This window comes from Micromys minutus, assembly GCF_963924665.1.
Source record: "Micromys minutus genome assembly, chromosome: 10".
NCBI lineage: Eukaryota > Metazoa > Chordata > Mammalia > Rodentia > Muridae > Micromys > Micromys minutus.
Genome location: NC_137979.1, coordinates 12733957 through 12759778, shown reverse-complemented (window position 1 = coordinate 12759778; position 25822 = coordinate 12733957). Strand labels below are relative to the sequence as shown.

The 25822-nt window shown below is 44.9% G+C and overlaps 1 protein-coding gene across 6 annotated transcripts in view; it reads left to right on the top strand.

Moving 5' to 3' along the window:
* TOM1L2 (target of myb1 like 2 membrane trafficking protein) overlaps positions 1 to 25822 on the top strand; it is a gene marked incomplete at its 3' end in the record, with an annotated part of 125519 nt that overhangs the window by 48789 nt on the left and 50908 nt on the right. For all 6 annotated transcript variants that reach the window (XR_013975183.1, XM_080923585.1, XM_080923584.1 and 3 more), the window contains exon 2: positions 24198 to 24282. Coding sequence is in view for 5 of the 6 variants with exons in the window: in XM_080923585.1 (XP_080779711.1) it covers positions 24198 to 24282 (85 nt within the window). The remainder of the gene's footprint in view (positions 1 to 24197; positions 24283 to 25822) is intronic.

Genomic DNA, 25822 nt, shown 5'->3' with positions numbered 1-25822 from the left:
AAACGGAAGGTCCTGTGTCTGTACAGTAGGCTGATCACACTGTCCAAGGACCACGTCACTGCCGTGGCTGACCCGAGGATGGATGCTACGTGTTCTCAGAAGTTCTTGGTTTCCTTTCCTACTTTTGAGACAAAAATGTATTGAAATTTTATTTTCCCTATAGGCTTTCTTGGATTCGAAATGACCTAGAAATGACTATAAGTCTCATCCAGGTAAGGTAGATAGGGTAATTGTAGTCTTACAAGTGTAGAAGGCATGTAGCCGGTGAGTTCTGGAGTTGCCTCCTGTGAGTAATTAGTACTCACAGTGCTCACATTACACCAGACTGGCCACTGAGGATTAATAGATTTTTAAATTAATTAACTAATTAATTAATTAAAATTTGGTTTCTCTGTGTAGTCCTAGCTATCCTGGAACTCATTCTGTAGACCAAACTTTCTCCTGCCTCTGTCTCCCCAGTGCTGGGGTTAAAGGTGTCTTTAACCACAGCACCCGGATTAATAAATGAACAGCACAGTTCATATCAGGTTTAGGTAGATCTGTATGCATTTGAGGCCAGCCTAGTCTATGTGGCGAGTTCCAGGTCAGCCAAGGCTACATAGTGAGACTCTGTCTCACAAACCAAGCAGAATAACTGTAATCCCAGGCTTATGGTCATCTTTACTTTATTTTCATTGGAAGTAAATGATTATTAAAAACCACCACAAGTCCCTTTTTTGGCAGCAAGATACATCTATGTACTATCGCAGAGTCAGGAAGGGTGGGACCAGGGCAGTGGGGGAGCAACACTTGCCTCAGAACATTTCCCTGGCGCATTGAGGAGCTCCTTGGACAAGTGATAGAATCAGTTGGCCCAGACCCCCCACAAGCCTTTGAGTATTGTCGGAAGGGTATGGTGGGTATATGTTGGCAGGAGGGGGTGCTCCTGTGGTTTTCTTCCCTCTGCCACGTTTGAAGTTGTGATACTGTATGCTTGGACTCCCCTTTTGATCACTCTTGCAAGTCTTTGATTTGGTGGTTCCCTACCACCACAGCAACCAATTTGGGGTGGGAGTTGTTAGGAAAATGAGCTAAATAAAGCTTGTGTGTTCACAGGTCTGGTACACTGAAGGTAGCTCAGCAGAATGACTTCCTGATGGGTAGTGTGTGACATCCTTGTCTGTTAGGACCTCAAGCAGAGCATGGGTTCAAATCAGAGCATCCAAGTGAGACCCTCCTGCCTTCCCAGCATACAGGCACGGAGTCTGGGCAACTGTCTGTGCTGAGGGCCTTCACAAATGCATGGAACTGAGCTTGCCCTAGAGAGCTGCTCACATCAAGGTAAAACCTTTACCTTATGCCTGGCTGCCATCTTGCTGTTTGTGAGCATCCATATTGTTTTTAACATTCATGTTAGTGGCTACAGTGGTTTGGTTTGGATGAAGAACCTTTTGAGAAGATGTGTAGAATTGTGCGAGAGAGCTTTTCTGGAAAACTCGGTAGATCTGGTAAGATTCTCAAATATCTTATTTAAGAAGAAGAGTTAAACAAATTGCTGGTCTGCATACCGAACACTGTCATTGGAGATCCAAGGACCTCTGACCCAGCCAGAGTGGCCAAAGAGTTGCAGCTCTCTAATGGGAAGCCAGAGTAAGACAGGCTGCTGAGCCTCTTCCATGGCTGCCCCTGTCCTGGAGTTGATGGAGTCAGGCGTCGGGATGCAGCGGGTGGCTAGGGGCAAAGACTGGGGCCACAGAGCAGGAAGTGGCTGCAGTAGGCTTGAAAATTCAGGTGGTTGGGTCAGGCAGATATCAGATGAAAGTTTCGGGAGAGAATCCTCATCCCTGGAGTTACATCTCAATAAGACAGGCCTGGGGTGGGTTGGAGTCTAAAGGCAGATGCTTTCTATTGGCTTGGTCTGAGATGTTAAGGATGCCTCATCTGCATGTGAAGGGACTTAGGTTGTTGTCCCTACATGACTGATTGTCACTGTCTTCTCCACGGAGTGTCATTGTCACATGTTCCAGGACAGGAACCTTGTCGGGAGTAGATTTAAATGCCTACAAGTTCTCAATTATGAGAATTGCTGGGGTTTCTGGATCCGCTCGACCTTACCAGGCTTTCTGCTGGTGGCATGGTCCACTGCCCCACACACTACTGCTCTGAACAGTGACTATCTGAATTTACTTCTGGCATTCTAAAATATCTATCAGTCCTCTCAAAGCACCTGTAAACAGAAGGGATGGGGAGACATTTGGATAGCTATGAACTAGGTGGTACACCACTGGAAGGCCCTGGACTGTCCCTGCTGTTGCCCACAGAAGCCCCTTAAGCTCCAGTGCTGACACCCTCCTGCACAGAGCTCAGAGTGGCTACAGTTCTGGCTGCCCTCCTGCCCTAACTTTTCACCATGGTGTCAGCTGAGGAAAGTCCTGTTCTCCACTTGTACTTGGGGAGCAAGTTTTAGGGGCCATAGCAGTGAGACTCATTTGCTTGCAAAACAAATGAGATTTTTTTTTTCTTCATTGGCCCAGTGAGGGTCTGGACAGGAAGTCTGCCTGGCTTTGTGTTGCCTTACTGGCTTCCCAAGCCCACAGTGCCGGCAGGACTTTGTGAATCAGAACTGGAAGCATTGTTCTCTGATTACCACCAAGGAATGCTTTTCCTGAGTGGTTCCTGTGGGTGTGTGTGGCTCCAAAGGAAGAATTCTCTGAGACATGTCAGAGACATTTCAGACAGTAGCTATTTATGTTCTACTCTTTTGGTCAGCCATCACTGATTGCCTGCTGTGTGTAGGTAGAATTCACTGTCTGTCAGGGAAGGCAGGTCTATGGGAAGACATTATTTAAGCTGTAGAGAGTAAGCAAGCCCATCATAGGGATCCCAGAGGGGCACAATTAATTCAGCAAGTGAACATGCGGGGGTGGCCTCCCTCACTCATAGGAGGCCACTGAGCTGAGTGTTAAAGGGAGGATGTGGCTTCTGCAGTCTCTTGTGAGCCTTTCCATTATGGAAGCATGCATTTTTACCTTGTTATTAGTATGCACATAATACTTCGTGCTGCTGCCTTTCTGCTTAGCATTCCACTGCTGATTTCCACTTAGCAACTAGGCCAAAGTATTTATCATTTTTAGAAGCTACATAGCATTTTGCCTTGTTGATGTACCCTCGTTGCGTAGCCATCCTCTCATTTATTGGGAAAAGCAGAGTTTTTCCTCAATGATGCATGTTTGCAGTTGTCTCTTCCTTTCCCCACTTCCTTCCTTCCTTTCTTAGAAATCTGTGGCTGGGCTTCAGTTATGAATGGCCTTATACTTTCTTTGTTCTTGATTTTTTTTATTATGGAAAATTCCAAACACACACAAAAGGGAAATGATGATTATAATGATTCCCATGTATTAATCATTGAGCCTCAGTAATAATCAGTTCATGGTTATTATCACACAAAAAATAAATTAGTCGTGACTCTCCGTTTTTTTATGGTATTAAAAATGGAACTGGGTCCTCATCCCCACTAAGCTGAATCTCCAGTCTATTATAACTGATTCCTAAGCGGGAATACCTGGTCATCCAAATGAAAGCTGACAGTTTCCCAGTGTTTCTTTGGTCACTCTCATGAGGCCACATTGCTTCTTGTTCCAGCGTATTCCCCAGGGAAGTTTTGCTTGACCTGTCAGTTAGCAGTTGGGAATGTTTTTATCAAGAAAGGATCTGTCTGCCTGTGGGGCCTGGCCTCCAAAGGAGTGGAAGAGAGGAGGAGGAATGGAGGAGGAGAAGGAGGAGAGGGGGGAGGGGGTAGGGAGATGGAGATGTGTACAGTTCTTTACTCTCGTGGGAAACTTGGCTCTAACACCCTTCTCACATACCAGCTTGAACTGACAGTGTGTGGGGGTGACACAGTACCAGGCTCTCCCCTTGAGCCCACCCTGTTAAAGCAAGCAGTGTCGTGCTGTCATTTCTGGCACTTAGAAAAGCTACATGGCATTAAATTTCTTTTTCTACAGCAAAGACTCCAGAAAGCTAGGAAAATGCCTACTCCCTACTGTATTTGGTCATTCTGTTTGCATGTTTCCCTTGGCAAGCTTTGTTCTGTCTTGTTCAAGGTGACCCAGTTAGAACTACTGTTTAAAGTCATGCTGGCCTTGTAAGTTACACAGCCTGTGTGGGGTTAAGTCTACCAGCTCTGCATATTGTACAAGGAAGTGCATGGGGTGTCTTAATATTTTAAGGTGATCACATTATAATCTCTCCTATTTATTCTATGTTGATATTTCTGGTTTGGTTTGGTTTTGGTTTTGGTTTTTTTGTTTTGTTTGTTTGTTTGTTTGTTTGTGATGATGGATAGGAACAGCTTTCTAAATAATTCACAACCCTGTTGTATTTGCCATCTCAGACTGATTCTCAGTTTGGGCCTCTTAGATTAACCAGTAATTAGCCAGGGTCCTGGGTGGCATCCTCTGGGACTAGGAGTGTTAGCAGGAGGGCTGGTCAGGATGCTGTGCCTTTGAAAGACTGAGGTTGGCAGCTCTCCTTAAAGAAGAGTCAATACATCCAGTAAAACTGCTTGTGCTCAGGTCAGCGGAGAGCCTGTACCTTGCTGTTTCTTTCTTCTTTCTTCTTCTTCCTTCAAGGACTTTATATTCTTTCAATGCATAAGAATCAATAAAACAGTTCAACTTCCAGGAACATCACGAATGTAAGAAGGTACTGCTACTACCATTCTAAATCATCGGTATAAATTAGGTTTTCGTTCCTTCATCTGCCTTGCTATTTCTGATAGAAAGATTAAATGAATGTTTTTCGGGCTGGCGAGATGGTGCAATGGCTAAGAGCACAGTCTGCTCTTCCAGAGGTCATGAGTTCAAATCTCAGCAACCACGTGATGGCTCACAACCATCCGTAATGAGATCTGATGCCCTCTTCTGGTGTGTCTGAGGACAGCTACAGTGTATATAATAAATAAATCTTTTTTTTTAAAAAAATGAATGTTTTTCAAATGAAGCCCTAGGTCACTACCAAATATGTAAATTGTCCACCCCTCATTCCCCCAATAGTACTAGCTAGACATTTTTCATATACATCCTTTAAAAGTTAGTTTAGACTGTGTTTCTTTACATTATTATATAATATTTCTCTCTTATAATGGCTGTGTAGTATCCAACTGAGCCCCCATACATAATTTATGTAACCATCAGTTTTCATATATATTAATATATATAATAGATATTATTTTATGTGTATGTGTGTGTACTTGAGTGTATTTATGTGAATTACATGAGTGCAGTGCCCTCAGAGGCCAGAAGAGGGGATTGGATTCCCTGGACCTGGAGTTGCACATGGTTGTAAGCCACCCAATATGGGTGCTGGGAATCAAACCAAGGTCCTCAAAGGAATTTTGAGAATTTTAAATAATAATCCTTTAATTATGTCCCTGGTAGTTTTTGTTTTCTTTTCAGTAGCTTTATATTAAAATATAATTCTTACTCGCTTACTTAAAGTATACAAGTCAGTGAGTCTCTGTCACCCGAGTTGTGCAGTCATTACTATGGCAGTGAGAACGGGTTCATCATTCCACAGCTGTTAGCACCGCTCCCCACTCTGCCCAGCTCACAGTCCTAGGTGACTGCTCTCCTCCTGTGATTATGGAATTTAAGCTGAAGCTGGGTGTGGTGCCGCATGCCTTTAATCCTAGCACTCAGGAGGATAACAGTGCTTGTGGGGACCAGAAGAGGAGCTAGAGACCCTGGAACTAGAGCTATAAGTGGTGGTGAACCTCCTGCCGTGGTACTGGGAACTGACTCCAAGTCCTCTGCCAGCACAGAAACGATCTGAACCGCTGAGCCCCATTTTAGCCATTTTTGTGGCATTAAGAAATTTATATTCTTGAGCAACCACTACCACCATAGTTTTATAACTCCTCCGTCTTTCTTAATTTACTGTCTCCTCCTTCCTCTCCAGGGTCCCAGTGACCAGCATTCCCTGTTCCTCTGTGTCTGACAACCCTACCTACTCCTCACAGATGCATTCACACAATACTTGTCTCTGTGTGACTGGTTTATTTCACTTAGCACAATGTCCTTGTTGTAAGACCCCGAGGAGTCTTAGCTCAGGAGTGCGACCCACAGAACACAATTAGACGATAGACTGTTGTAATAACAAGGTTTTTATTCCACATACTTGGGGTTGCTCGGCCTCGCAGGGAGAGTCAACCCCGAACTTAAAAAGCACACATCTTTTACACATTTTTGGGAGTGGGGTGAGCTACTATTTTACCATTGGTCAGTAGTATAATTTTTAGAAAGAGGAGAGGAAGGGGGAGGAAAGGGGGGAGAAACTCTGGCAGTAAGGTTGTTGACAATTTGCATTCTCCTTGAAATTCAGTACAGGGAGGGGTAGGGGAGCTGTTCCTAAAGCAGTCATTTCTGTTTTGTCTTAACTCAGCTTGGTCAGTATAGCTTGACCTGTCCACTAAAACTTTGTTTTTATATTTTCAGGACCTTGTCTATGTTTTGTTTTTCAGAATTGGGTGATTGGAGCATGAGTTAACTATGACATGCGTCAGGATCCTATCTAGGGCTTTTTAGAGGGCCAGGTGGCTATCAGTCAGTGCATTCTGTGTTTCTTTCTGAGAATTACTCTGGGCCATTGTTTTTATTTGTCAGGCACAGGCAGGATCTGATAGCCTTGGGATGACTGGAAAATCTCTGTGTCTTTATGGTCTCACATTCTAAGAATGGGGTGTTTTGAAAAGTCTCAGAGCCCCTAAAAACTTTGTTTTTTTATGTCATCCTCAAGGTTCTACATGTTGTAACACAAATCAGAATGCTATTCCTTTTGGGGGCAGGATGGTCTGAAGCTCTTAGTCTTCCCGTGCCTCTGAGTGCCAGGATTACAGGTCTGCACCGTCACACCTAGCTTCCATGTCTTTTTAGTGCTGAATGAGGTTCTTCTGCATGGATATACCATATTTGTCTCTGTTCTGCCCGTGTTATGACCATCTGAGTTTATACTTTCTGGCAATTGTGACTAATGCAACTGTCTTTGTTAGACTTAACTATTGCAGTGATGAAATACCATGACCCAAAGCAAGATGGGGGAAAGAAAGAGTTTATTTAGAACTTATGGTTCCACATCAGTGTTTATCAAAGGATGTCAGGGCAGGAATTCAAGCAGGGCAGAAACCTAGAAGCAGCAGCTGAGGTAAGTCATGGAGGGGTGCTGCTTACTGGCTTGCTCCCCATGGCTTCCTCAGCCTGCTTTCTTATGGAACCCAGGACCACCCGCCCGGGGCTGGCCCCCGCCCACAAAGGGCTGTGCCCTCCCCCATCAATCACTAATTAAGAAAATGCTCTCAGGCAGGATCAGATGGAAGCATTCTCTCAGTTGGGTTTCCTTCTCTCAGATGACATAACATTAGCCACCCTCATCACCGATGAGCAAGTTTATGTATGGAAAATGCCTTCATTTCCCTTGGGTACACTATTACAAATAGGATTGCAGAATTGTGCATTGCTTTTTCCTTTAGTGTATTTGTTTCTGTTTTGAGTCTTAAAGAGATTATTAGGTCAAAGAATAAGAGCCTTTTATGGCCTCAGAAATATTTTTATGTATTAATTTTTTTAAAAAACGCACCTCCTTTTCTGGGATATCCTTTCATACCTGTTCCCCAGACTGTTTTTCCAGGGTTATGAAATGCATGCTACCTTTACAAAACATGACACGGTTCACTACGGCCTTTTCTGAAACTGGGCAGTGTTCTGTTCAGGATACATGTTTAATTTCAGTGTTTTGACTTGGATGTCTTTTATTATTGACATCTCACCCTGTAGATGAGGCCTGTGAATGAATAACGTTTGAGCTACTATCTGAGTCCTACCCCAGTGGGTGGCTTTTGACGATGTCATGGGAGCCTTTAGTACTGCAGATGCTGTGGTAGTAGCGAGAGCTTTCTGCACCCAGTTCTGAAGAACAGCCCTTTGTGGGCGCTAGTTGAAGCAGTCTGTCACAAGTGAGCACAGCAGGCATGAACCTGTAACTTCTGGAAGGCTTCTTCTGGCTTGGAATTTCATAGTGGTTCTTTGAGGCAGAAAGTAAATCTTCCTTTTCAGTTTCGTTCATGGTGATGCTGTGGTCCCTGGCTCCCTCATGGAGTTGGTTGGTCCTTGACCAACAGAGCACAGTTAAGGCTTCTTTGCCTGCTCCCTCAGTGGGAGTCCGGGCAGCTACCATGCTTTTCCACTGGAGGCTATACGGGGAGCTGTAGAGACATCAAGGCCTTTTTGTCTTGAATTCATCTTTTCTCAAATCCAGTCCCTAAATACACGTAACGTGTGGTGGTTCATAGGATCTTAGTTGCCAGGCACTTGTCTAAAACACTCAGTGCCTTGGCTTTAATCCTCCCCCCTCCAGATCAACTTGTATCCATAAAAATCTGTAATAGCCCAAAAGTTGATATATCTCCATAAGATGGAATATTTGGGGTAAAGGCTCAATGGTAGTGTGCTTGACTGGCTTGTGTGAATCTTTAGCACTGACACACACACACACACACACACACACACACACACACACACACACAGAGAGAGAGAGAGAGAGAGAGAGAGAGAACATGTGGCTTACCCTATTTATTATTTATTATTATTATTACACTCTGCCATATTCCTTGTGTCATGTTTGCATCACTAGAGTTAATGTAGTCTGAGGAGGTTTTTCTGTTATGCCCACCTTTCAGCAATTAAACTGAGGTAGTGAGTGTGTGAAATGATCTCTGCATCACAGTGAGCTCAGCTGCTTCCATGTCTATCAGATTAAAAACCATGCCTTTGATCAGTGTGCTGTCCTGGGTCCTCACTTCATTAAGCAGTGCTGATGACCTGTCCTGGCTTCTATACCTGTCCTGAAAGGAACAAAAGTATTGTCAAGAGGCATTTGTATCCCTCCCCCTTTGACAATCAGGAATGCCAAGCTGGAGAAAGAAAAGGCTTCCTTTGTCAGTTGGAAGAAGAACTTGGCACTCAGGAATAGATTTCACACAGCTCTGATAACTTGTCAGACCACTCTGCAGAAAATAAACCAAGACACAATGGGCAAGCTCACACCTTGGTAAGGAGTGCTTAGCTAGGCATACCTTCTGCTCTCTAATTGTACCTGAACTCATGTTAGGACTGTGGGATGGGCTGGAGGGGCAGCACTGGACTTCTTATGGTTCCTCTTGTCAGTGTGGCCACACAGAATAAATCTCCTTTCACTGTTTTCCCCTAGTATTTATCTCTGTAATGGGTCCCTAGAGGAGCTGGGCTTGATAGAGCCACTGAGGCCCAGCTCTGACCTTAACTCCAGTAACAACACTTCTGCTCACAGCTGGTATTTTAGTACAGCCCTAAGCTGTTTGTTCCCAGAGTGATTGCTCATAGGCACTCCTATCTGAAAAGCCCCAGACTGCAGAAAGAGGACTCTTAAAAGTTGGCTTTCACTCTTCTGCTCTATAACAGCTCTGTTCCTCCTACCCCACCCCTACTTCTCCATTATTCCTCCCGCCCGGTTCCACCTTGTTTATACCTCCTTTCCTTCTGTCATCATTGCTAATCATCTTTGGACTGTCAACCTAAGTGCATACCCCATGCTAACATTTGTCCCTGGAATCCTAGCTCTCGGCTTGTAGGTCTGTCTTGCTATTCCCATCACAGCCTAACATATGACCCACAGTGGGATGTTCCCCACTCCCATACTACGGTGTCTGCTAGGCTTCAGCCAGAGCTCTACCTGAGCACTGAGTCCCAGAAGACTTTTATTTTTATCAGTCAATAAGAGAGAGCAGCCTGTTTGGCTAGGACAAGCCTTCAACCTTCTCCGGCCTGCTGGCTTCTTCAGGGGCCCCTTCTCCTGGTGGTAGCTGGTGGCTGTGATGGTGACCACGGTATGTTTCCATCACAGCCCTCCCTAGCTCCTTTCTTTACTCATTTACTCCACACATATTGTATTCCATTGAGTACAAAGAAAGGAACACATCAGACTAGTGACTCTGCACCCGGAGAACATATCCCACATGCATTTTAAATCTGCGGATTCCCCTTAAGGGAATTCCAGTTAAAAAAGAACTTGGGTCAGCAGCCTTGGGCCTGTGTGGCTAACAAGCTCCTATTTTCTCTGTTGTTGGGCTGGCCTGAAGGGCTTCTTTGTTTGGGGTAGGGATGGATGTGATGCCCTAATGAGGCCCTGTGGAATCCTGGCTCAGACACAGAAGCCTGCAGGGTGGAACTCTCCAGGCAGGAAAGCAAGTTGGTGAGTTTGTGGGTTTGTCAGATTTTAAAGAACACAGAACAGAGTTAAGGGGGTGAAAACTAACTGGTCTCAGCACAAAAATACAGAGCAAAGGCTGAAGGAATGTGAGTAGTGTCTGGAGTTTAGCTAATAGTACTACACTGTGTTCCATGTTTAAGTTTTGACAGATGCACACTGGTTATATAACATGCTAACGTGGGAGGAAACTGAGATGGGGATTCAGGACTGTTGGTGCAACTTCTTAGTCAATGTAAAATCACCTCAAAACAGAAAGGTTCTTAATGAAGAAGGAAGAAAGGACCAGGTCAGCCACCCGCCCTGCTGCCTCTCTAACCCTTGTCTGGGAGCCCTCACCTGCTGGAAGGCTGCCTAGGCTTCTTTGCTCCAGGCAGTCTGCTCCTTTTGTCCCTGCTGCTCTTTGTTTGGGAACAGGTTAGGTTACAAGACCAGGTCCAGCTGGAGGACGAGGGTCACGTGGTTACTGGAAGCTCCTACCTCCTGCTCCGCATCAAGGGACTGGTGACTTAGGCTTTCTTCACTTGTCAGAAACTGCAAACCTGACTGGAAAGGAAAGGGAGGGTGGGAAGCTGATAGGACTGAGGGTTCACGCAGTGGTCAGACGGTTGCTCATCGCCAGGTACCAGGCTCCACCCCCGTGGCTCAGACTGAAGACTGTGCTTGGTAAGCAGCAGCTTTCATCCTCTGCTGTTTTTCTATGGAAGGGATGAGTGAGTTCCTTGAAGATTTAGACCAGCAGCTTTGTGAGCGAGGGGCTGCTGTGGGGGCACCAGCACTGCACCTCCTGCCCCTGCCAAGGGCCTCTTTCCTAGCTGGTTCTGAATCTCCTAAGGTTTAATTCTCATTTGTTTAAAATGTGCTGTTGTTGCTCCTTCACCCTAAAGATGAACCAAGCCAAGTTTTGAGGCTTCTTCCTGCTAAGGGAGCTCTTTATGTCTTCCATCATGACTCAGAAACCCAGAAATACGAGAGGGTTAAAGGACATCTGGGAGCGCCTGGGCGCTTGAATCTGGTGAACTGTTTTCCTGTAGGTGGCAGTGGTGATACGCGAGTGCTCCAGTTGGTCTGGAGGGAATGGCGCCGGCAAGGAGAACCCTCCCATAACAATAGTAACAAGTATCAGCTCCTAGTATGGCTGTGGAGGAGTAGTTCTTTGGGAGGCTCCAGCAGGTGTTTTCTCTATAGTATTTAGTATCCTGTAAGGCAGCTGTGTAAAAGAAATCTGCCGTTACTGTATCTTACAAATGTGGGAAAGGTCTGGTACCCTGGGGTACCCCAATCACCAGAAGGACCAAGACAGCGAAAGTCTGAGTTCACTGCAATGCAAAGCTGCCACTGGGATGTACAAATAAAGTGCATTTCATATGTGCTGAAGTCTAGTACCCATGGGCCTGCCACCTGGGGCCTCTGCAAAAATTTCAGTCAACACTTCACTTTCAAGGCCCTGTCTGGCAGTACAAGGCCAGCTTCTTTTTTATGCAGGACAGAGGCTGGGATGGGAATCTGAAACAGGCTCTCTATGTAGCCCAAGCTGATCTTGAACTTGTGATCCTCCTGCCTCAGCCCTCCAGTGCAAGGATTATAGGTATGTGCCATCATGTCCTGCAAGGTCAGCCACTTAAAAGACACTCAACTTCAAGTCTAGGTAGGGGGCAAAATGAGCCCCCTGAAGCCACTAAAAGAGATAGAACTCCTCAGAACACAGAATTGCCTGGAAAGCTCCATGGCTGTCCCTTGAGGTCCTGTGGTCCATCAGAAGGCATCCGGTGAGGTGGTGGCTCTATAGTGGCTAGGCTGGAGTAAGGTCACAGGTGACCCCGGGCCCTCAGTTCGTTTCTGCTTTCACCTCCAGCAGACACTCTGCTATTCTGTGGACTAGAGCTGAGCTGAGCTGAGCCTTCTGACGTGCCTGTGCTCATGCTGTAGCTGTGCCTTGTCAGGTCTGTGTAGGCAAAGGGTCGTTCTTGCTACTTCTGTTCAACAGAGAACTGGAAATGGTAGCCAGGCCAGTTAAGAGAAGGAAACAGAAGACGTCCAGTGGGAAAGGGAGCAGTAAATGCTAGGTTAACAGATGTTGAAGAAACCCTGCCATGGCAGCCATCAAAGCACAAAAGACCAAATCTGCTCCTCTCAAAGGGTCTTTTTGTAAGCAAGGCATTAATGAGTTTCCAAGGAGACTGTCCTTCAGAGTGGCCCAGAGCATCCATGGGAGATGGGGCCGTTGCTGTCATCTCTATCAGAGAGCCCGAGGATGACAGGGACAGGACATTACTGTGGAAGTTGACAATTGGAGGAATATGAATTGTGAAGAGCTGCAGCCTCGCCTTCAAATTCTTTTCTTGGGAGAGAATGGAATTTTTCCAGCAGTGGGGGTTCTTTCTACACGTGGACTTTTAGCCAAGTATTGCTTGATTGAAAACACCTCAGCAGAGAATGTTTATATCTCAAGAAAATACTGAAAAATGTTTTGAATTGTTATAGCTAATAAGTTGGATTTTTATTCTGTCACATATTTTTAAAATGTATTTTATCACATTTATTTATTTATTTGTGGGACAGGGCAAAGGATAACTTGTAGGAGTGTGTTTTTTCTTAGCATCTGGGTCCTGTGGATCAAATTTAGGTCTTTAAGCTTGGTAGCAAGCAGTGAGTCATCTTGCCAGCCCTCTGTCACACATACTTAAGACAAGTACAGTGTTAAATATTTCTTCTCCCTCCAATAGCAGCTTCAGTATTCTCAGGGGCTATTTCTTATAAATAGAGTTTTTGAAGTGTGATTTATTTGAACATTAGTGTTTTTACCAATAAAGAATAAAACAATCATGTGTGTGTGCTTGTGTGTGTGTGTGTGAGAGAGAGAGAGAGAGAGAGAGAGAGAGAGAGAGAGAGAGAGAGAGAGAGGGAGGGAGAGGGAGAGGGAGAGATGGGCATGCAGATGTCACACTGTGCATACAGAGCTCAGGAGTTGGGTTTTTTTCTGCCGTCTTGCTGAGGCCTAGTTTCTCTCATTTCTGTCATGGTGAATACTGGAGACTAGCTGGTCTAAGGTTTCTGAGCTTCAGGCAATTCTGTCTCTACCCTTGTCCCGCTGCAGGAATGCTAGCCCTGCAATGATACTTTGTGGAGGCCTCGGGGGTTGTATACTATGAACTGCAGAATATTGTTGCAAGAAGCCAGGTACGGTTGTTTGCACAAATACTCAAGAGGCTATGGAGGATTGCTGGAGCTGGAGTTGTGTGCTTAGTAAGCAGTAATTTTCATCCTCAGTTGTTTTTCTGTTTGAGAGGATGAATGTACATCCTTGAAGATTTAGACCAGTAGCTTTGAGAGCGAGGGGCTGCTGTGGGAACAGCAACAACACTGCACCTCCTCCTGCCCCTGCCAAGGGCAGGAGGTGCAGCTCTTTCCTTAGCTGGTTCTAAACACTTTAGGAGTTTAAATATTTAGATTCATAAGAAAAAAATGTGCCATTGGGGCTCCTTTACCTTAAAGATGAACCAAGCCAAGTTTAGGGGCTTCTTCCTGCTGAGCTCTTTGTGGAGTTGCCTGGATATCAAGACTGCCTTAGAATACCAGACAAACCAACCAGCAATATATACATCAACATAGACACCCACTGCTGAAAGAAATTAAAGACAAGTACGTGTACAGACAATTTTTATTACATGGAAGAGAAGACAGTATTAAGATATTAATGCTTGGGGGGGTGTCTAGAGAGATGGCTCAGTGTTTAAGAGCACTGGCTGCTCTACCAGAGATCCTGGGTTCAGTTCCCAGCAACCACATGGCAGGCAGCTAACAACTGTCTATAAAACCAGTTCCAGAGTATCTGACACCCTGACGCAAGCATACATGATGTAGATGAAACACCAATGCCACAAAAATTAAATTTAAAAAATATATTAGTGCTGCCTAAAATGATCTATAGATGTGGGAAAGTCTATCAAAATGCCACTCACAGTTTATTTTAAAGTTTAAAAAAATCTGATGTAGAAATCCCATGAACTCTGAGGGAACCTGCAGATAGCCAACACAACCCGGAGAAGAGCAAAGCTGGAAGATGCATACTTCCTGGATTCACAATTACTGTGAACTAGATAATCAAAACAGAATAGTCCTGACCTAAAGGCTGAGATATAGACCAATAGCAGAGTAAAGCAAGGAGCCCAGGAATAGGCCTCTCATATATGCTCAGTATGTTTTCAACAAGGTGCCAAAATCTTTTAGTGGAGGAAGAATCATAATTTTTACCAGTGGTTTTGGGAAAAATAAATACACACCCATAATCATAAAGTTGGGCCTTTATCTTATACCATATACGGAAATTAACTCCAGATTGATCAAATTCCTAAGCAAAAATGCTTAAACGGTAAGTCTTAGAAGAAAAGGGGAGGAAAAAAAATCATATTTATTTAACAATTTCTTGGGTGTGACACCAAAAAAATAAAAACAACAAAAGAAAAAAATAAGTGTGACCTTATGGAGATGACGTGTCTGTTGAGTGTGGTGTGTGCAGTTCTATAACAGTGTGGTGTATGCAGTTCTATAGCTGAGTGTGGTGTGTGCAGTTCTATAGCTGAGTGTGGTGTGTGCAGTTCTATAACAGTGTGGTGTGTGCAGTTCTATAGTTGAGTGTGGTGTGTGCAGTTCTATAACAGTGTGGTGTGTGCAGTTCTGTAACAGTGTGGTGTGTGCAGTTCTATAACAGTGTGGTGTGTGCAGTTCTATAACAGTGTGGTGTGTGCAGTTCTATAACAGTGTGGTGTGTGCAGTTCTGTAACAGTGTGGTGTGTGAAGTTCTATAACAGTGTGGTGTGTGCAGTTCTATAACAGTGTGGTGTGTGCAGTTCTGTAACAGTGTGGTGTGTGCAGTTTTATACTCCTAGCGTTCAAATAGGAGTAGGGATCCTGAGTTCTACGCCAACCTGTGCTGTACAGTGAGATCTTCTTTCAAAAGATGAAAACAACCCCTTTATGTGTTAGAGAATATTTTTAAGAGAATTAAGAGCTAACCTACAAAATTAGAGGAAATATTTTCAAGGACTATGTCAGATAATGAATTAATATTTAGAATATGTAAAGAGACTCCAAAACTGAACCACAGAATAAAACGAAACTACCCAATTTAAAAAATGGGCAAAGAATGTTAATAGACAGGTCTCCAAAGAAGATGCACAAATGTCTGGTAACTGTGTGTTTACATGAACAGATGTTCAGGATCACAGTCACCAGGGAAATGCAAATCTAAACACAAGCTTCTACTTCACATTTGCTAGGCCAGGATTACATGATTGATCTCAGTTCTGCTTCAAAGGCCTGGATATTTACTCTATGTTATCCCATCTGGTAACAAAACCCAAGTTTGAATGTGCTGTTCTTCATCTGAGAGTCTACCATTCTACCTTCGTTTATAAAAGAGGGTCCATCGACCACCTTTTACATAAAAGTTTCAATAATCCATACGTATACTGTGCTTGACACAAACTAGAGTGATCTGAGGAGAGGGAACCCATAGGATCAGGCATCTTCTTGACTGAGGATTGATGAGGGCCTGCCAGGTCACTGTGAATGCTTCCACCCCCGGGCAGGTGGCCCTGGCTATAAGAAAGCAGGCTGAGCAAGCCAAGGGGAGCAAGCTAATAACCAGTGTTCTTTCATGGCTTCTGTGTCTGTTCCTTCCTCCGAATTCCTGCCTTGAGTTTCTGTCCTGACTTCCCTCAGTGATGGCGTGTGGCCCGGAAGTGTAAGCTAAAATAAACCCTTTCCTCCCCAAGGTGCTTTGGACACTGTTTTATCACAGCAATAGAAACCTAACTAAGGCACGTACAAATGATAGACAAATGGCTTCTGTATAAGTGGGACATATCCTTATTTCCTACATAGTGACACTTGTGTTTTACCTAGCATTAGGACTCACACATCCAAATGAAACCTGTGCTTACAAGCATTGAAAGCATACTTCAAGGACATATAGCTAGTTCCTATACATTTGCACAGCTACAGTCTCTGGGCTACCAAGAGCAATTATTTTAGTTATCACTTTTTTCCCCCAAAAGAATATCTCCATCTTTTCATCTTTTTTTTACATCACACGTGGTATCAATAGACCCTTTCCCACCAGACAAAGCAGAGTCACTCACCAATAGTGGGACTCTGCCCTTCTGATGAGTGCAGAACCACACAGGAGCTTGGGGTGGTCTTAACCAGGGTCCACAGAGGGCACCAGGGTGGCTGGCACAGAGGCAGGCAGTGTTGGATCCTTGTATATAAGATGATGAGTAGATGAAGAACTTTAGCATCAGAAAGATTAAGAGCCAGATCGGCCCCTGTGGTGCCCTGTCTACCCTGCCCCTCCCATGTCATGTATGTAAGAAAGACAGACAGTTCAAGTCCAGGAACTAGTAGCTTTGGGGCTATTAAGGAAACCAGATCATTGTAAGAGGGCAGCTGGTAAGAAGCAAGCTGGTAAAGACAGAAATGGCACCAGAAGGGATGGTACAAGGCCCCCATCATGTGAGCTAGGAGAGAAGATAGTGAGGCCCGAAGCTCTGAAGAGGTAGAGGTCTCTGCCCCGGTGTAGCTCTGGGACAGCAGAGTAGTCTGCAGCCCAGGGCTCCGCAAAGGCACATAAGATCAGTTCACAAAGCCTCACCACAAAATGATTTGACCTACTAGTCCCTGCTCTTCCTGCCACACTGGCTGACTCTGAACACCCCTTCCTTGAAGGTGTCCTTTCCCAGAAGAGGCATCTCAGTACCTCACTCTGTCACACACAGAAGAGGTTCTGTGGCTTTGCTCCAGCAGCTGTCTCAGCAGGAGGCTCATCTTGAAGCAAGGAGGCCTGACTGTGAGCCTGTTCTTCTGACCTTTCAAGGCAGCCCAGCCAGGAGAGAGGCCACCTGGGCAGGGCACTTCAGTACTTCACAGAACTTGGGCTATACTCACCAAGGCTGCCCTTTGGTAAAGCCACTAGGGACACAGACTTGGGAGGCTTTATAGATACTAAATCAATGAAACGTCATTTCTAAGTTTGGTTTAGCAACAGAATCTATTAACCTTATACTCGGCCCTTCCTTCCTTTAATAGAGCCAGCAAGGGGTTCAAAGGCATGGCAACTTATTCTTGGGGTCAGCACGTTTATTTCAATTACTGGGGTTTTGAGTTTTCCAGCTAAATGATACTCACTTTGATTATAAGGAACCAGCCCAAAAAGAGTACTACCTTATTCTCGCCTCATTGGAGAGCCACGCCTGCTGAAGCCAGAGGAGGGAAGCAGGGCTGTCAGAGCATCTGATTGATTCTGGATTGAGGCCTCCCTTGTTTAGCCTGGTCTCCAGGCTAAAGGAGAGCAAAGTTCATTTCTTTTGACACGTAAATTGTCAAATCCCAAAATAAAACCTGGTATAATGGTAGAAGCCAGTGCTCCAGGGAGCAGTAGCAAATCCTTCCTGCCAGCCATGAGCTGGGATGGATAAAGACTATACAACAGTGACCCTGGTTGCGAAATGTCGAACTTCCTGAGGCTATGCTAATGGCCAGGAGCTAGAGTAAGCAGAATAAAGCCATCAGATATACATCCCACCGTATCATCCTAACATTGCTGCCATAGCGTTTGCTTCACTCAGAAAAGACTACCTCCAGCCTGGTGTTGGGCCAGAAACACCTCAAGCCTTGACCCTGACAGAAGTGTCCCTACTCTCTGGAGCATGGTTTTCTTGCCTACCCAAGCCTCCCAATGCCTCAGTCCTCAGGCAGCCTGCCGAGAGGAGCTTCAGTGGGTTGGTTTCTTGGCTGCCATGTCTACACTTGGATGCTAAATATACAGACTTGAGAGGCGCCAGCACTAAAAGGCAAAAGAGCACTGGTTTAGCATTTTGCGTTCAGTGACATTCTTTTGGTGAGTCTAGAGAAGAAAACAGCCAAATTATCTCCCCAGTCAGCAAGTGTGGGCAGTAGCCCAGAGTTATCAGAACAAAGAAATCACATTCAGGGTACCACAGGCCAAGCTGGAGAAAGAAGAAAATGGGGTTTTGATGGGGAGAAAGCTCATTGGGTAATGGGTCAATAATCTGCGATGAAGTTTTTGGATTATTGTTACTATCAGTGAGGCAGCAGTAGCCCCTATGCAGCAGGTGTTCCTCACAACCATTGTTGTCTATGCTTCATCTTCCTGACATCCTTCGTGAATGTTCACAGCACAAGTTCCATGTCCATTGAAGAGCCAAGAAGACAAACTTTACTTTCTTAGCCCTGCTTTATGGGCTATCCTCTTGTACAACCCGTCTATGCCCTTCCCTTAAAAGGAAGGTAACAGAGGCAGAAGAAGGTTCACAAAGTACCCTCTGACCAGGCTGCAGACTTCAGTGCAGTTCTGTCCGCAACTTGAAAGCAAAGTTAAGCCACGTGGTCCAAATGCCAAGTTTGACGAAAGCCTGAGATGTGCTGCACACCATTTTGGAAGGAGAAAGAGATGATGAAGACACCCACATTGATAGTTCAGCCTGGGTGCTAACAGAAGATGCCACACACTGGGTGGGTTGATACCTGTGCCCTAGTCCTAAGGAGCTTTGCAGGAGGGTGTGTATGTTCCTTACCACATTGACAGACTACATACAGGGCAGTAAGACTAAACTCAAAGCGCCCTGTCTGCCTCTTACTGCATGTCTATAGAGCATGAGCAGAAGGTGCAGTCTACCATACAAGGTGCAGTCCTTAATTTTGGCCACACATCTGCATTACCATGAGGCTTCCCAGAGTGGTGGCTTAGTACCTCCTTTAATCAGATCAGAATCTCTAGGTATGCATATTGTAAGTATTCCTCAGAAAGGCCATGTGTGTAAACAATGCTGAGGACTACTAGCTTGAACCTAGGCCTTCGTCAGACATAAATGTGTTGCATGACTCCCAAGTGATGCGGTGATGTTACAGGCTCTGGGGGTCTTGAATTGGTACAGTCCAGGCATCTTCTTTGGGTTTGTTTTCTCTGCCAGAAAATTAAGAAGCAGGAAAGACCTGAAATGCAACAGATAGCAGCAGAGAAATCTCAAGCACCGCAAGCAGAATCAGCAATTATTGTCAGTGAGGAAACAGACATGCAGTGCAGAGAAAAGACCTCTGCAACAGAGGAGAGACTCAGAGAGCCAAAGGCCAATCTCTTCTTGAGGCTTGGTGTGGTTTTTTGGGTTTTGTTTTGTTTTTTTAAGCTTCTGAAGAGTTTTCCTCCCCTACTTTAGGGTTGGTCAGTTTGAAGACAAATAGGATGGTTGATTGGTCTGCAATTGTTGAGCGACATGGCCTGATGGGGCCCCGAATTGTGTGACATATCCTGATATGGCCTTGAACTTGTTGAGCCAGTCTATCAACAGGGGTTCTGCTAGTGAGACATAAAAGCTCAGGTTTTTATGTCAAGTCAGGAGGGTGAGAAGCTGGCCATCTTGGAAATTCACCATCTTTATTACCTTGGCATGGCCCACCTCCCCATCTGTCTGCCTACTAAGGAGTCCGTTTAACTCCCGGTCTTTCATTAGGAAAAGGTGTAAGAGATGTAGTCCTTGCCATTGTGGGGCTCACAGCCCAGAAAGAAGAGGCATCAAGTGACCCAGGGTCTAGTTCTGATTCTGAGCCCATTTCTTCTCTGAGTGTTATGTTCCCTGTCAACAGACCCCGGTGGCCTTCACTTCTCTGTCCTTTCCTGTTGCAGTAAATAATAAAAGGATGGCTTAGCCTTTTGTCAGCCCCCACTTTCCAGCCAGTTCATTGATCTAGTTGTACTTTTTCTTCCTTTCTAGGCAATTTAAAGTGTGTGTGTGTGTGTGTGTGAGAGAGAGAGAGAGAGAGAGAGAGAGAGAGAGAGAGAGAGAGAATCAATGTGTGTATGAGTGTAAATGCCCATGGAGGACAGAAAAAGGTGGTGTTGGATCCGACGTAGGAGTTGTGAGCTGCCTGACCTGGGTATTGGGGATCAAACTTGGGTCTCTGGAAGAACAGCAAATGTTCTGTCTTCATTACTGTTCTGTTGCTGTGTAGCAATGCCATGACCAAGTCAACTCTTACTAAAGAAAGCATTTAACTAGGGGCTTGCTTACAGCCCTGGAGGTTTAGTCTGTTACCAGTGGTGTACAGCTTGGTGGTTCACATATTGCTGGGGCCATGGCAAAGATCTTCATTCTGATCCACAGGCCAAGAGAGAGATCCTGGCTGGCATGGGCTTTTGAAACCTAAAAGCCCACTCCCAGTGACACACTTCTCCAACAAGATCATACATCCTAATCCTGATTCTTCTCAAATAGTGCCACCCCAGTGACTAAGCGTTCAAATATATGCGCTATGGGGATCATCCTAGTTCAAAGTACCATATGCTCTGAACCCTTTCTCCAGCCCTTGATGCTTTTTGTTTGTTTGTTTGTTTGTTTTGCTTTGCTTTGCTTTGCTGTTTTTGAGACAGGGTTTCTCTGCATAACACTGGCTGTCCTGGAACTTGCTCTGTAAACCAGACTGGCCTCAGACTCAGAAATCCACTTGCCTCTGCCTTCAGAGCGCTGGAGCTAAAGGTGTGTGCCACCACTGCTCCACGTAGATGATTCTTTTAAAGTTGTTCTCTGTGTGCGTAATAAAAATTATCATTCTAGCCATTTTTATTGTATTTTGATTTTTTGCTTTGTTTTGTTTTTCAAGACAGGGTTTCTCCATGTAGACCTGGCTGTCCTGTAACTCTCTATATAGATCAGGCTGGTCTTGAACTCACAGAGCTCCGCCTGCTTCTGGCTCCTGAGTGCTGGAATTAAAGGCTCCTGATATCACTGTTCAGCCTACTCTAGCCACTTTTGAGCATATAGTACTGTAGCATTAAGTATATTCCCATTGTTGTGCAACTATCACCACCATCCATCCCCGAAACAACTCTGTATTTCCTGAGCACAGCTTCCATTCTTCCTCAGTCCCTAGCAATCCTACTTTGTGACTCCTGTGACTACTCTAGATTCCTCACAGAAGTGGGGCTGTACAGCATTTGTCCACCCAGAACACTGTCTTCAGGGTTCACTGATACAGCAGGCACCAGAATTCCCTTCCTTTGTGAGGCTGACGAGTCCATTGTGTATGTATCCATTAACTTATGGTGGGCAGTCACCTTTCACCCTTAGAACATTGCGGGCAGTTCTGCTGTGAGCATGAATACACACATGCCTCTATGACAGGAAATACCCAAACGTAAGTTGTGGGTTCTATGCTTAGTTGTTTGAGGATCCACAATACTGTTTCTATAACATCTGTACTGTTTCACATTCTCAATAGAGAAGGGTTCCAGTTTTTCCAGTCTTTTCCAACACTTATTATCTTATGTTTTTAGGATAATAGCTAATAGAGAGATGACCCAGAGGTTATTAAGAGCACTGGATGCCCTTCCAAAGGATCAGAGTTCAGTTTCCAGCACCCACATAGCATCTAACAAATATCTGTAACTGTAGTTTCAGGGGATCTGATGCCTTCTTCTGGCCTCCACGGGCATTGCATAGATATGGTACACATACATACATGCAGGCAAAGCACTCAGAAACAAAAAATAAAATTAAATGTGTATGTGTACAGATGCATACATACTGTGAGGGGTGTTATTATTATAATGCTAGGAACTACACTCAGAGCTTCACAGATGTTAGCAAGCATTTTACCACTGAACTACACCTCTATCCGAAGATAGCTATATATACAGCCCAGGATAGCCTCTAATTCATATACTTTTTGTCTTGTCTTTGTCAGTATTTATCATAGCTAGCTTATTGAAGTTCTTATTTGTATTTCCCTAAAGGAAATACTTTTGATCACATATCTCTTATATGATCATTTATGTAATACTATATAATAATATAAATTTATATTTCTTTTTGGTAGAAGTGCCAACCAGGAGTCTTTATTCCACTTTTGTTATTGTTCTTTGTTTGAGATTCTATAGCTCAAGCTGGCTTCACACTCGTCATCCTCTCCCCTCAGCCTCCTTAGGGTTATAGGCAAATACCGTCATGTCTGGTGCCCTTTCTCTCTCATTCATGTGTATATCATGGGGCTCTTACACTATATTAACTCTAAATCTATTAAAGGTGTGAACACAAGTGTTGAAAACTTTTTGTCGATGAAAAGCCATTTTTTGAAGATTTATTTATATATATATGCATGTTAGTACACTGTAGCTTTCTTCAGACACACCAGAAGAGGGCATCGGATCCCACTGCAGATGGTTGTGAGCCACCATGTGGTTGCTGGGAACTGAACTCAGGACCTCTGGAAGAGCAACCAGTGCTCTAACCACTGAGCTACCCCTCCAGCCCGGGAAAGCCATTTTAAAAACAATTATTTTATTTTGATACATAGTTTTGTTGTTGAGTTTCAGGGTCCTTTATATTCTGGACATTTATATTTTGTTACATGTATGATTTTTCAAAGGCTTTCTCCCATTCTATAGGTTGCCTTTTTATTCTGTTGTTTGTGTCTTTAATGTATGATGTGGGCAGAGTTTGGTGGTGCTGAGAGCAAAGCCAGGGCTTGTGGAAGGTAGTTACCTGCCACTCAGCTCTGCCACTGAGCCTCAAAGGCTTTTAATTTTGATTATCCAGTGTCTGTATTTTCTCATAATGATTGCCTATGCCATTAGTGTTAGGTTCGTGAAATTATTGTCAAATCATGTGTCATGGAACTTTCTCCCTACTTTCTTCTAAGAGTTTTATAGTTTTCAACACTGTGTTCACATCTTTAACAAATTGAGTTAATATAGTGTAAGAAAAGCATACAATTATCTTTTTTGCATATGAAAAGTTATTTTTAAAACAATTACTTCATTATGCTTTGCCTGCATATATGTCTGTGTACCATGTTCATGCCTCATGCCCAGACATGATTCTCTGGAACTGGAGTAACAGATGATTGGGATCCAGCATGTGGGTGATGGTTCTCTGGAAGAGCAGCCAGTGCTCTTAACCACCATTTCTCCAGCCCCAGGAACCTTTTTTTCCCCCCTATGCCAGGACTGTCCTTTCTTCTCCATTAAATGCTCAGCAGGTTGTCATATGCCAGGGATTTAGCACCATATGATTCATTTAGTGAGCTTTACGTCATTAGGAAATGGTGTCAGTTCAAGGTCAGTTGGCTCTGCTGGTGGGAAATATGTGGGTGAGCCATACAGCTCCCTCCATTATCTAGGAAGCAAAGAGTTCCCCAAATCCTCTCTAGGAGGCTCCACCACCTCTCAGTGACACCAGAGATGGTCAAATAAGCTCTTAGCCTTAGATGTTTGTCAGGCAGGGTGGGAATAAGATCTAAACTATGATGTCATACCTCCTGCAGTTCACTGAGTTTTCCCTTCTTCTCTTCTGGGGCGCGGTTTTAACCACTGCAGATGCTTTGCCATGATTATGATAGCAGATATCTGTGTGCCAGCCTGCTTCCTAGGGAATTACACCGATTAAGCCATTTAGCTTTTCTGATGAGATGTATGCTATAGTACTAACTTGTAAGTGGTGGACCAATTATCTTTTTTGCATATGAAAAGTTATTTTTAAAACAATTACTTCATTATGCTTTGCCTGCATATATGTCTGTGTACCATGTTCATGCCTCATGCCCAGACATGATTCTCTGGAACTAGAGTAACAGATGATTGGGATCCAGCATGTGGGTGATGGTTCTCTGGAAGAGCAGCCAGTGCTCTTAACCACCATCTCTCCATCTCTCTAGCTTGGCCGCTTGGCTTTGAAATCTGCAGGCCTCTTAGATATGGAGACGAGTCAACCTTGTCCCTTAGGCTGACCATTCCTTGATGTTCTCTTGTGACGGTAGTAGCCCCAGCCGTAGTTCTGGCCTCTTTCTATTTCCTTCCAAAGCCCCATATTCCAGGAAAAATATAAAACAGTTTCTTTGTGATTTCACAGAGAAGGCAACGGATGGTTCCCTGCAGAGCGAGGACTGGACACTGAACATGGAGATCTGCGACATCATCAACGAGACAGAAGAAGGGTATGTTTCCTGGGAAGTGCCTCGTCTCGGCTTGGGTACATGCACAGCCTGTCGGTGTCGTGGGTTCAACTCTGGCGCTTGTTTGTTTTTCAAATTATTACTGTTCTCGGTCTGTTTGCTTTGGCATTAATAATCTGTCTTTCACCACCCCATCCTCCTCACACCCCCATGGCAGTGCCTCAGTTAGAGAAGCGATGCCCCTCCATCCTCTGCTGTGAACCATGGGCAGAAATGGAGCTGCTTGACTTCCTGTACTAATTGTTTCCCTCTTCCCATCCCTCCTCAGACCCTGCTTCCATGTTGCAGACAAAGGGGCTGTCTGTGCTGTGGGTTGCTTTCTAGGGTACCCTGGAAGTAGGCCCAGAGCACAGTCAGATAAAGGAGTGGTGGAGGGGCACCATGGCTCAGAGCATCTGAACATGGTTGGCGTGGGTAGACTGAGTGTACACCGCGCCCTCTAGCCTTTCTGCATTGCTTTAGTCAGTTCTTGGTGTTACTGAGCTCTCTGTCCTCTCCTCTGTATCTTCACTGTCTATACATATGACGAGTCTGATTAGCAGGTTTATCCATAAACACCCCCTTTACTTTTCCTGTGTTCCTTTCAACTCCAGAGTGTCAAGGGGAGCAGTTGGGACTCGGGCATCCTGGCTCGTAGACTGGTGGCTTTATCTACTTACTAGTCTCCTCAAGCCAGTCCTGCGTTCATTCGACAGAGACTTAACAAAGCGCCTGCTGTTTGCAGACACTGTTGTTGTAAACATGAAGGGCACAGCAGTGAGAAGGACACTTTTCTACCTCTTGGAGAGCTGCCAGATTTGAGCAGGGAGGTAAACTGTGAACAAGACAAACCACATAAGCTGGTCAAGTGGGCTGAGCCCTATAGGGAGCTCTTGGAGGGATCTGGGCAGATGAACTGGTATGGTCTGGCTTTAATTTTGGTCATCTCATGTTCAGAATGGGTTCGCCAGGGCAGGACAAAGACAGAGCAGGTAAACAAGTAGGGGTTTATTGCACTCACCCCGTTGTGAACTGATGGCAGTAATCTGGACCAGAATGGTAGTAAGGATGCAAAAAGTATCATTAGATTCTGGTGAGATTCAGAAATTAAAGCTAATGGAATTTGCTGGTGTGGAATACGAGGAAAATGCCAAGGATAACACCAAAGTTTGGACCTACAAACAACAGGATGGAGCTGCTAGTGCTGAGGTGGAACAGGCAGAGAACAGATCTAGATCTGATTAAGGTCAATGTGTGGCCCACCCACTGGGGCTTGCCTAGGGGTGCTGGGGGCCCGTGGTTCAGCCTGTGCCCATGATGGCTGTCTCCACAGGAGAAGCACGGAGATGCCTTCTAGAAGGGCTTTGAGCTTGGCTTCTGGGATGGTGTGACTTGTCCTCAAGGTAATATAAGAAGTGGGTACAGGTGGTCTGGGGTCACTTGGCAAGGGAGTATCAGGAAGCAGGCTGGAAGTGTGGCTGAGATCAGCCTCTCATCTGCCCCTTTCCCTGAAGAACACACTTGCTTCTTCCCCCAGCTCCCA